The sequence below is a fragment of the Ahaetulla prasina genome, chromosome 3 (genome assembly GCF_028640845.1).
Source record: "Ahaetulla prasina isolate Xishuangbanna chromosome 3, ASM2864084v1, whole genome shotgun sequence".
In the NCBI taxonomy this organism is placed as follows: Eukaryota; Metazoa; Chordata; class Lepidosauria; order Squamata; family Colubridae; genus Ahaetulla; species Ahaetulla prasina.
In genome coordinates, this window is record NC_080541.1 from 134,723,559 (window position 1) to 134,736,167 (window position 12,609).

Genomic DNA, 12,609 nt, shown 5'->3' on the forward strand with positions numbered 1-12,609 from the left:
TTCAGTAGCAGCAGCTAACAACAAAATTATTATACATGACTTTTATGAAAAATTCTTGGCCATTTTTCCATGTCTTAACACTTTGTTTTTATTGTAAATCACCCAGAGTGATTCAATGAAAAGGGCAGTGTAGAAATTTGATAAATAAATTACATTTGATATCTGACATATCTATTTTATATTTATTATATCAATATTTATATAAATCTCAAGTTTATAGATATCCAGTTCTTTTCTTAAATTATTCTGGAGTTTTACAATCTTCAGGGACATGCAGTTAAACATTAGCCAGCCATATTATAGAAACTGTTGGTACATTTTGGTACCTGTTCTTTTTCCCCAGATACTGTAGATCTAGGATAGGGTTGAACTTCAGCAAATATCTAGAAGGTCAAAATACTAACAACTCCTGGGAATACAAGAGAGAACATAAGACATTGCTTCCTTATCAGAAGGATCCAAGATCTATCCTTCTCATCTTACTAACCAGGAAAAATTCCTTTTACAAGTAAAAATATGATTTTATGTTTCATTTCCCTTCTCCCCTTTTTTAGAGAAAATATGTTGTCAATATTTTAAATTATTTTCTTAAATTCAAAAGTCTCACTTTTATAGGTGTGTATAAGAAAAATTCTTTGCTGCAAATTTCTATGAAGAAAACAATATGTATTATTCTCTTATGCAATTTGAATTGAGTCAAAAAGATCCTCTCATTTTTTCTTTAATGTAAACCAGGGATCCCCAACCCCCAGTCCATGGACTGGCACAGGTCGTGGCATGCCAGAAACTGAACTGCACAAATAAGTGAAGCTCCATCCATGGGATGCAGGCAGCAGGTGAAACCATGGCCTTCAGGCCATGGAAAAACCTTTCTCCACAGAATTTGTACCTGGTGCCCAAAAGGTTGGTGGCCATTGATGTAAACAGTGTTTATCTCCCCCAGGACCTGTAGAGGAAAAAGGGAATGGCCCTGGAGGATAAGAATAAGAGACAATACAGGGACAAAGTAATGAATGCAATAATGTGTCCAAATGTTCCTCAGAGGAATATTTGAGAAATCTTTCCTAGCATTTCTCTATAACCTTCATGGTGCACATCCTATTTTGAAGATGTTCTGGAAGGCTGCAGCTGCCTCACAGTAGATTTATTAGATAAAAAGGAGACCCAGGCATATTTGGATAGCACATTAATAATTGTCAAGAGAATCTTTTTTCCATGGTTTTCCTTAGAAAATGTGGAGGCATCTATGTGATCAGATTGAATTGATGAATTATGTTTTATTTCTAGCAAAATTAATTCTTGCAGGCTTATGAAGAACATAGGCATCTTATCTAAAAGTCATATCTTGGATAGAATTTTATCATGTTTCCTTCCATCCTGAAAAATGGATTTATACCACCATAATTCCCCTCACACAAATATTTCTTCAGAATATTTTCATACTTCATTCTAATGAAATATCACTGACAAATAATTATTTGTCTTTAATATATGATTTTATTAGTATTTGATAGGATTAGCCCTCAATCAAGATCCAAACCAGGACAAAGCCATTAAGCCATAATAGGAATTGCCCAAAGCGCCTTCATTAGATCACCCAGAAAGATTCAATCAAGCCTGGGACTCAAGACAACCTACAATGTTACCCCAAGGGAGTCTGACAACCAATCAGAATACATATCTTACATAGGAACAGGAAACTCCAAATCCAAGAGAGGGCATAAATCTCTCTCTCCTATGTGTTTTATTGCTAAAGACCTCAAACCATGTGGTCCTGTCCACCATTAAGTCATCTTTCCAAACGGCTTCCATGTTTCCAGTGTCTTTCTCCTCACTTGTAACTGAACCCAGATGGACATTTCTTCCAACACTGCATACCTTTGTTTCTTTACAAAATAGAATACAAACTGTTTGGCAATTTTAAAAATTCATTTTTTGATTTTTTTAAAAAAAGAATTCAACACATCTACATGCTAAAAATATCAATTACAATTATCTATTGTTATTGCTTGAAGATGGGTTGATTCATAATTCAGAATAATCAAATGTTTACAGCTAAAATGCATTCCTCATTCCTGATGCATTTTTAAAAAGTTATTTATAATGTTGCATTATAATATTTTATATTTTATAATATAAAATATCATAATGGTCTGTAAACTTGTTTTTAAATGTTATAATTTTTCCAGTAACTACAATTGGTAAAATTTGTCTTTTATGAAGTAGGATTTTAGGTTTGATCCACTGTTTATAATTGTATACAATCCAGTTTCATGTGATCATATTAAAAAGAATGATATATTATTTCAGACATTTATCTTCTGGTTTAAAGTGTGCTGTATATATGTCTGTTCTTCATTTATTTAGATCTGTAAAATAAAAAGTGAACAGCAAAGAAATAAATTTGCATCTGTACATTTTATGTAATTCTTTTTAAAACTGATTCATCTGATCCGCAGCAATCATTTTAAGATATCAAACAACATGGACAAGAAGATTCTGAAATGTCAGCATCACCATTTTTTAAGCCAAAACAATTAAAGTGACTCAAAAACTGTAAACCTTTTTATCACTGTGCAATATCTTTTTTTTAAGAGGACTTCTTAAACTTCTTAAAGAAGAAATGACTTGTTTAAGATGACACAATGACATGTAATAAACCCCATTGCTCTCCCATTGCTCTAAGTAGAAGGGATTTTATTTATATCACAGGAATGTTAACAGAGTAACAAGAGTTGGAAGGGACCTTGGAGGTCTTATAGTCCAACCCCTTGCTCAGGCAGAAAACTCTATACCATTTCAGACACATGGTTGTCTTCTTAAAAACTTCCAGTGTTGGAGGATTCACAACTTCTGCAGGCAAGTTGTTCCGCCTATTAATTGTTCCAACTGTCAGGAAATTTCTCCTTAGTCCTAGGTTGCTTCTCTCCTTGATTAGTTTGCATCCATTGCTTCTTGTCCTGCCCTCAGGTACTTTGGAGAATACCTTGACTCCCTCTTCTTTATGGCAAACCCTGAGATATCGGAACACTGCAATCATGTCTCCCCTAGTCCTTCTTTTCATTAAACTAGACATACCCAATTCAAGCATCCCTTCCTTATATGTTTTAGCCTCCAGTCCCCAAATCATCTTTATTACACTTCTCTGCACTCTTTCTAGAGTCTCAATATGTTTGTTAAATTGTGGTGACTAAAACTGGATGTAGTATTCCAAGTGTGGTCTTACCAAGGCACTATAAAGTGGTATTAACATCTTGATTCTATCCCTCTGATGATGCAACCTAAAACTGCATTGGCTTTTTTGGCAGCTGCTGCACACTGCTGGCTCATATTTAAGTAATTGTCCACTAGGACTCCAAGATCCCTCTCACAATTACTACTATTGAGCCAGGTACCACCTATATTATTCCTGTGTGTTTGGTTTTTCTTGCCTAAATGTAGAATCTTCCTTTTTTTACCATTGAATTTCATTTTGTTAGATAGCATCCAATGTTCAAGTCTGTCTACTAATGTTCAGTGTTCAAATCAAGTCTGTTAAGAAGTGTTCTGATTTAGAAGAAATGCAGAAGATCAAGTTACCTTAGAATCCATTACATCCACAAATTTAGCTGCCCCACCTAGGTCTTTTAAATATTTCAAGTGATTTTTTAATGCACAGATATAGATATATAGGTATATAGATATGGACAAGGGAAAGAAATGTTAATATTGGTGAATTAAAGTATTTTTCTGAAAATATACATACAGGAATGCAATCTGGATACTTGAATTTCCCATCCACACAACTAACTCTTAATGATCTGGTATTTGGATGTTGTTTATAGCCTCTTAAACATACAAATTCCACTATATTTCCATCCTCAGAATATATTTTATCCCAGTTGGTCCACTTCAGCCTTATATTGTGTTCTCTCATATCTTCTTCACTTGCTGTACAAGCGGCTGCAAAAGGACACAGATCAGATGACATATAGAAAGTTTTACACTGAGGAATTCATTTGATAAAGCAATTAAAGTTTAGATTAGAAATTCAATGTTGCAATAGGCTAAAATGATTAGAAATCTATGTAAAGGGATCCACCATTTTTTTTGGTCTCTTAATTATTATCAGTTATGAACTAAACCTCTTTTAAGCAAGACAATGTTACATGTGTAAAAGGAAGAAGAAAAACATTTTAGTCCCCTCTTCTTCCAAATTTCTTCATACTGAAGGTCTGAATTAGGAGAACATCAGGTTTAGGCAACTTCTCTTAAAATGTCACCTCATATCTTCTTTTTCAACATTGACTAATCAGGGTAGATGTAATTAAGTCAAAATTACAGAGTCTGCCTCCATACTTAAAAAGGGTATTTAGAAAAACAATAAGTTTAGTTCCTTAAAGATTCAACTAATACTATCATTCAAAGGAAAAGGAAAGAGAAGAGGAAGGAGAGGAGAGGAGAGGAGAAGAAGAGAAGAGAAGAGAAGAGAAGAGAAGAGAAGAGAAGAGAAGAGAAGAGAAGAGAAGGCTTTTTGTAATTTTTGTTCAAGGAATGATTAATTAATTGATTGATAACAATGACGGTCATGATGATAATGATGGAGGGTCCTGCATTCTCCTCTGTGAAATACTAAGAAAGAGAATAGCTACATACTGAACTCAGGTAAACTAAAATCTGAATTTTCACAAGCTTTTTTCAATCATGCCTCTGTCTAAAAAGATGTCTGTTATGAAATGTAGCTTAGGGAAAGCAAAATTTCACCAGGAAGGTTTAACAAAATAGGACAACATTTGTAAATGGCACAAGACCTTGTACAATTCTCCATTATGAGGCAGTTTCTCCCTGAGAGAATTACTTTATCTTGGTACATAATACTACTACTTCTAATTTCATTACAGGTAGTCCTCGACTTACAACAGTTCATTTAGTGACCATTCAAAGTTAAACAGCACCGAAAACAGTTACTTATGACTGTTTTTCATGCCTACGACTGTTGCCACATCCCCAAGATTAATATTTATGATGGTTGTAGTGTTTTGGGGTCATGTGACCATCTTTTCCAACCTTCTTACAAGCAAAGTCACTGGGGAAGCCAAATTCATTTAATTCCAGTGTTCCTAACTTAACAACTGCAGTGATTCACTTAACAATTGTGGCAAGAAAAGTTGTAAAATGGAGCAAAATCCACTTAACGAATGTTTAATTTAGCAAGAGAAATTTTAAGCTCAATTGCAGTCATAAGTCAAGGACTACCTGAACAAGGCAGTAAATTATCTTCTGACACTAACATACTGACATAACAGCTCTGATGTCATGAAATTTATACCATTCCTGAAGTACAATATTTCTTTATAAAGAATAAATCTATAAAGAGTTATAACTATTACTTATACCTCTACATGTTGGTGTTTGTGACCAATGACCATTTTGACAAGTCACTCTTGGAGAACCTTGCATTGTATAGAAATTTTGGCACTGATAAATTACACTTTCAGATGGGAAATAGGCTGTCTTGGGTGAGTCCACAATGTCTCCATTCTCCACGAGAGGTGGGTGTCCACATTTTCTTCCAATATCTATAAGAAATACACAATCTATTGAGCAATCCCGCTCATGATTACAAATATTATAGTGTATACACACAGATACATGTTTTAAGCATATTCATAAGGAACTACATTGTTAGTATATTAGTACATTGTTAGTTACATTAGTATACAATTGTGCTAATATTAATTCTTATTTTTAAAAACCAACAATGTCATACACTGTATGTACACTGAGAGAATATGCACCAAAACAAATTCCTTGTGTGTCCAATCACACTTGGCCAATAAATTCTATTCTATTCTATTCTATAAATGGCATCCCTCAAGGCATTCTCAATTTCATTAACCACTTTCTATTAATAACAGTTCAAATCCTGTACAAATAAAATGTGTATTAATATCCAATGTTGTGCCATCCATGACATTACTGAAGTGATGGGACATCTTGCAATACAATAAAGGCAAGAATATAAAGACATTTAAAAAGGGGGGGCGTGGCCATGACCGTGGTGGGGTAAGGACCTTTCCTTCACTTCACAGGGCTTATTAATGAAGATTTATGAGGATTTATGTGTTTGGAATGCACCGTTACGGATGAAAGTTAATAAATCGTGAAGTGAAAGTATTAACAGCCCAGCAGACTGAATTTAAAACCGATAACAAAGGAAGGATTTTTCCCCGAAGTTTAAGTTGGAATGAAGCAGTAAATTTTTTATTTTTTTTATTTTTCCTCTGCTGACGTGGAGAAAAAATGGCGCTGATTATTGTTTAAAACCTGTGAGTTATCTGTGTTCTTTGTGGAGTGACTATGAGTCACAAGCTACTGAGAGATAAATTTTCGAGTGCAAAATAAGCCGCTTCGGCTTCAATTAAAAAACTGCTGTCCCTTGATCTTCATTAAGACCCTCTGCAAAAGTGGTTTGAAATACTAGTTTGAAAACTTTTTAAGACTTTATAAAATGACTCAACAACCTTCAGAAATGCAGCAAGTTGCTGCAGCTTTAAATAAAATTGGGGAAAAAATAGCAGGACTATCGGAGCGTATGGATAATATGACATTGGAAATGACATTGGAAATGAAAAAAATGAAACAAGAAATGAATGAAAATTTTGCAAAGCAAAGAGAGGAAATGACAATTATTAAAGATGAACTTGAGCAGATCCATGTACATGAGGCAAAAGTGGATCGGCAAATTGGTGAAATATTTTACAAAAATGAGCAGCAAGACAAGAGAATCTGTCTCCTGGAAGAAGAGATGAGGAAATATAATTTGGTTATCCGAGGGATTCCAGAAGAAAAGGTAGATAATTTGAAACAGCGGGTTTTAAAATGGATTAATGATCTCGACACGCAACTTACGTTTACAATAGCAGATCTGGCAAGTGTTTTTAGAATTGGATATAGAAGGCAAAATGGCTCTAACAGGAATGTGCTTGTCAGGTTCGCAAATCTTGGTGATAAGCTGGAAGTTATGGCCAAGGTGAGAGAGATGGGAGATGCTTTGAAGTTTGAAGGGAAGACTATTCAAGTCTTCCCGGATATATCAAGAGAAGAAAGGGCATGGAGATTTTTTTTAAAACCAATTACAAAGGTTTTGAGAGATAATGGAATTAAATATAACTGGAGGCCACCACAACAATTGAATTTTTTTATAAAGGAAGGATGCGTACAATTACCCCAGACATAGATGCAATATTATATTTACGAGAGCTTGGACTGATCAAGGTGGAGGATCTAATGGAGATAAAAGATCAAATGCTTAAGATGGGTGGAATACACGTGGAAACATCAACCCTAGAAGAAGAAAAAGGGGCAAGACCCTAAAGGGTTAAAGAGGAAAGAAATATCACCTGTGTTGGTTGAACAGAAGAAAAGCTGTGAGGATACAGTAGGAGAAGAAGCAGATAAGAGTCTTGGAAAATACGAAGCCGAATGCGGGAGAGAGCCATCACTTTCTTTTTTTCTTGAGTGACGAATTTAAATAGACAGCCCGAAAGAAGTGGCCCGGACATTGGCACGTCCCCTCTCCCCCATTCTCTTTATAGAAGCGAAACCGACGAGGATGTGGGGGAAGAAGATTGTTTGTATTTTATTGTTTGTTTTGTCTTTTGTCTTTTTCTGTGTTTTTTTTATTGTTTTTTTATGCTAAATGTTGGTTATATGGGAGTTTAATGTTGGGTTTTGGGCACAGAAAGGAAGAGGCGGGGATAGGATTGAAAAATTTACAGTTTAAATGGGAGTCATAAAAATAATGTCATGGAATGTGAAGGGTACAGGGAATCAGATTAAAAGAAGAAGATTGGAATTTAAGATTAAAAGAGATTTACCAGATATTTTATTTCTACAAGAAACTCATCAGAAATCTGAAGATTCAAATAGAATGTATATAAAAGGTATGCAAATATATGAAAAAGCATTTGGAACTTCAAAAGCTAGAGGAGTCACAACATTGATATCAGATAGGGTGTATTTTGAAAAACATCAGGTAATTTTGGATGAGGATGGAAAATATGTAATAATTGTGGGAAATCTTAATGAGGAAAAAGTGACAGTTGTTAATTTATATTTATCGAATGAGAAACAAAGGGAATTTCTTGAAAAAATAACAAAAATTTTGGAGAATGAAAGTGTAGGGAAAGTAATTGTGGCTGGGGATTTTAATTTAATCAGAGATAAAATAGATAGTACTAACCCCACTCGTTGTGGAGGAGCAAATAAAATGGGGATTTTAAATACGTGGATGCTTCGAAACGGCGTAGTGGATGTGTGGAGAGAGGTCAAAGGAATTGAAAGAGCATATACTTTTTTCTCTAAGATATATAATACATATTCTAGAATTGATTATATTTTTCTTTCTAAAGATTTGCTGAACAATGTGGATAAGGTAGATGTGGGAATTTTTAAAGATTCTGATAATGCAGAAGTTATGGTGGATTTAGATTTTAATTTTGAGAAAAAAAGAAGTTATTGGAGATATGATGAGAAACTGTATAAAAATGAAAAGGATAAAGAATGGATACTTAAAAAATTGGAGGAAAGTTGGAAACTAAATGAAATTGTTTGGGATGCGATGAAAGCGGTGTTTAGAGGGGAGAGTATTAAATTATCAAGTAGGAAATATAAAAATTATAAAATTAAAATGGAAAGGGATAAAAATCAGATTAAAGAATTGGAAAATCAATTTTTGCTTACTAAAGAAAAAAAAATTCTTCAGGAGCTTAATATGTTAAGAAATAAAATGATAGAAGAGGATACAGAGTTGGTAAAAAGAAATTTGAGATACTTAAATAGGAATTTTTTTGAATTTAGTAACAGAAATTCTAAGTTATTGGCAAAGATGGCGAAAAATAAAAGAGAGAAGAGAGAAATTGGAGCTTTGATAGATGATAGAGGTATAAGATGTTACAAAAAATTAGAGAAATGTGAAGTGGTTAGAAACTTTTTTCAGAATCTATATTCAAAGAAACCAGTTAATCGGGGAAAATTGCAAAGTTATTTAGAAAAATATGTGGTGAAAATTGATCAAACATATAAGGAATTGATGGAAGAAGATATAACACAAGATGAGATTAATGGAGTTATACAAAAAATAAAATTAGGGAAAGCTCCAGGTGAGGATGGATTACCTGCTGAGTTTTATAAAGAATTTAAAGAATTAATAATACCAAGATTGCAAAAATTATTTAATGGAATATTACATGGTGGAGAAGTACCTTCGTCATGGAATAGAACGGTGATATCCCTAATTCCTAAGCCAGATAAAGATTTAGAAAGGATTGAGTCCTATCGCCCATTTCTTTAATTAATCAGGATGCAAAGATATTTACTGCTATTATAAGTAATAGATTAAATAGATTTATAGATAGATATATAAGTTACAACCAAGTAGGTTTGTGAAGGGCAGGTATATGAGTGATATTGTTAGAAGAGTATTAAATATTATAGATGTAGCTGAATATAACGGTGATAAAATTGGTATAGTATCATTGGATATTTTTAAAGCTTTTGATTCTGTACAATGGGAAACTATTAAAGTAATTGTGGAGGCTTTAGGCTTTGGTAATAAGTTTATACATGTTATTTCAAAATTGTATCAAAAAAGTAGTGCAAGAGTGAAGGTGAATGGAATATTAACTGAAGAGATAAAATTAGAAGCAGGTACGAGACAAGGATGTCCCTTGTCCCCAACATTATTTTTATTGGCTATGGAAATATTGACAAAAATGATAGAAAAAGATGAAGAATTAGAAGGATATAAGGGGTATAAGATAAATTTGTATGCGGATGATACTTTAATTATTTTGAAAATATAGAGAAAGACCTGAAAAGATATATAAGCATTTGAAAGAATTTGAGGAAATGACAGGTCTGAAAGTAAATTGGTCAAAATCAGAATTATTGATGGATAGTAATGGTAATGAGTCTGAGAATATGCAAGAGCAATTTGGGATAAGGATTAAAATACATTGAAATATTTGGGTATAGTGCTCTCACTCAAGGTTAAAGAATTGAAAAACTTAATTATGATGTGGTGATTAATGAAATTGAGAAGAAGATAGATAAATATAAAATGTTAAAGTTGTCTTGGTTTGGTAGAATTGCAATGTGTAAGATGATGTTGCTGCCCAAGTTTAACTTTTTATTCGAGATGCTACCTAAATTTGACAGAGAAAGATATTGAAGGATATCAGAAAAATTGGACAAATTTTGCAATGGTGGAAAAGACCTAGATTAGTGAAGAAAATGTGGTATCAAAATCAAAAGGAAGGTGGATTAGGAATCCCCAAATTATTTAATTATTACTGTGCATATGGTATCCGGATAGTGGTAAAAATACTTAAAGGTGAAGATAACTAATGGAGAGACTTAGAGTTAAGGGATATAGAAATTTGGATCAAGGTGGTTTTAGATAAAGCAAACTTAAAATGTGTAAGTAGAAGTTATTGGTTAAAGTGATTAAGTAAAATGTGGAATAAATTTGTTAAAATTTTAATTCCGGATATAATCTTTTTGGGGAAGACAATTGGAAATTGGCCGATTAAAAATAATATAGGACGTAATGAAGTGATTAAAGAGGAAAATATAGAAATTATTAGAGATTGGATAAAAGTTATGGAAAATGAAAGGAGGAATAAAGAAATTATTGAAAAATTAGGGTTAAGTTGGTTTGAAAAATACAGATAGAAAATGGACAAAAAATTAAGGAAAACTATTCGATAAATAGATGTGAAACTGAATTTGAATATTTAGTATCTCGGATTATGAAAGATGAAATTGGGCTAAAGGGACTCGTTAGTAGGGTTTATAAGATTATAAATCTGATGAAAAATTACAAAGAGTGATGAGGACAAATTGGGAAAAAGATCTTAATATTGAAATACCAGAGTCAGATTGGAATGTGAATTGGAATAGTAGAATTATGAGAACTTTATCTATAAGGATTAAAGAGCATAATTATAAAGTTGTTTGAAATGGTATTTGACTCCAGTAAGATTGTCACAAATGGATAAAAAATTAGTAAAAATGTTGGAGATGTGAGATGGAATCGGGGACTTATGAACATATGTGGTATAAATATGATAAGGTTAAAAAGTTTTGGCAACAATTGGAGAAAATGATATTTGAAATGATGGGGAAAGTAATAATATTGAGAGTGGAAACTATATTATTGTTGGTAATTAAGGAAATAGAATTAACAAAATATGAAAAAGAATTGATCAGAATTATGATTATAATAGGTAGAATTATAATAGCTAGATATTGGAAATTAGATGTGATTTTTATAATAGAAGAGTGGAATTCTGAAATGTGGAAATTAGCCTTAAATGATAAAATGACATGTGATATTAAAATTAGAAGTGGTGTGTATAAAGAAGATATTTTCTGGAAGACTTGGAAACCATTTGTGGACTATGCGCTTGGAACATTGGACACCTCGGTACCTGTACCTCGAGAACGTGGATTTTGGCAATCATGAGGATATATCCGAAGACCCAAATCTTCCTTTTTTTTTATGTATAGCACAAGGATGGAAAAATGTATTTTCTTTTTTTTTTTTTTAATGTTAAATTTTTTTTTTAAAAAAAAGACATTTAAAAAGTTATAAACATTAAAATTAATAGACAGCAAATAAAAACAAGGAACCAATACATGAGCAATAAAGTGGTGGAATCTCTTTTCTCAGTCCACCAGCCACCTCCACTGTAAAGCACCCCCATCATGGCTCCAAGCCAATTGTCTGAGACAGGTTTTGAGGCCCATCCAGAAGGCCTAAGAGATCTTCTTAGACATTCCAAAAAGTGAAGGTGAGAAAGTGGACAAAGTTTGTCCAGGCAGGTAGTATCCAATGTCAGTTTCTTAAGGAAGGGGTTCACCATTCTTACCATCACAAAGCCACCTTAATAGTGGCTCTGATTTGTGTCCTATCATAGAACACAATTGTGTCCTATGACAGGACACAATTAAAATGCTTAACTCCAGTGGCACTTTAGACATCTCTTGGCCTTTTGCAACACACTCAAGTCCTCCATGAATAATGGAGAGCACTGAGAGTGATGGATTAGGAGAGGCTATGTGGATGCAATCCTATCCAAAGCCTTAGAAACCCTCTGATACTAGGTCAGAGTCAGAGCTTTGACAGGGTTGTGCTTGTGCATCAGAATTCTCACAATGTTCCTAAGTTCCCTTTGGAACTGTTTCAAGTCCATCAGTCCCTGGAGGCAGATGGCTCAAATTTATTGATTTATTTATTGACTATTTATTTATTTCCAGCTTTATTATTATTATAAATAACTCAAGGTGGCAAAGATGCCTTTCTCCTCCTATTTTTCCCTACAACAACCCTCTGAATTGAGTTGGGCTGAGAAAGAGTGACTGATCCAAGGCTACCCATCTGGCTTTCATGGCTAAGATGTCACAGTCTCCTGCTTCCTCGGCTAGTGTCTTAACCACTAGACCAATTGGCTTTGGGGGTCAGCAAGAGAGAGAATGTCAAGAACAACAGGCATGATCTGACAATAACAGAGGGCTCCCCCACTACATTCACATTCACATTGCTCCACGAAAATCATATCTGGA

At 33.5% G+C, this 12,609-nt stretch overlaps 1 protein-coding gene across 3 annotated transcripts in view; it reads right to left on the reverse strand.

Annotated features, from left to right (window-relative positions):
• Window positions 1–12,609, reverse strand: part of LOC131194826 (complement factor H-like) — a 117,088-nt gene that overhangs the window by 75,728 nt on the left and 28,751 nt on the right. The window contains exons 9-11 of one of the 3 annotated variants that reach the window (XM_058176315.1): window positions 5,376–5,558; window positions 3,746–3,942; window positions 1,467–2,369 (exon numbers count right to left, since the gene is read on the reverse strand). The exons of 1 other annotated variant lie outside the window; for it this stretch is intronic. In XM_058176315.1, the coding sequence (XP_058032298.1) occupies window positions 2,364–2,369; window positions 3,746–3,942; window positions 5,376–5,558 (386 nt within the window). In that variant the 3' untranslated portion in view covers window positions 1,467–2,363. Of the gene's footprint in view, window positions 1–1,466; window positions 2,370–3,745; window positions 3,943–5,375; window positions 5,559–12,609 lie in introns of those variants that run through there. One more of the 3 variants, XM_058176314.1, reaches the window with a different exon arrangement.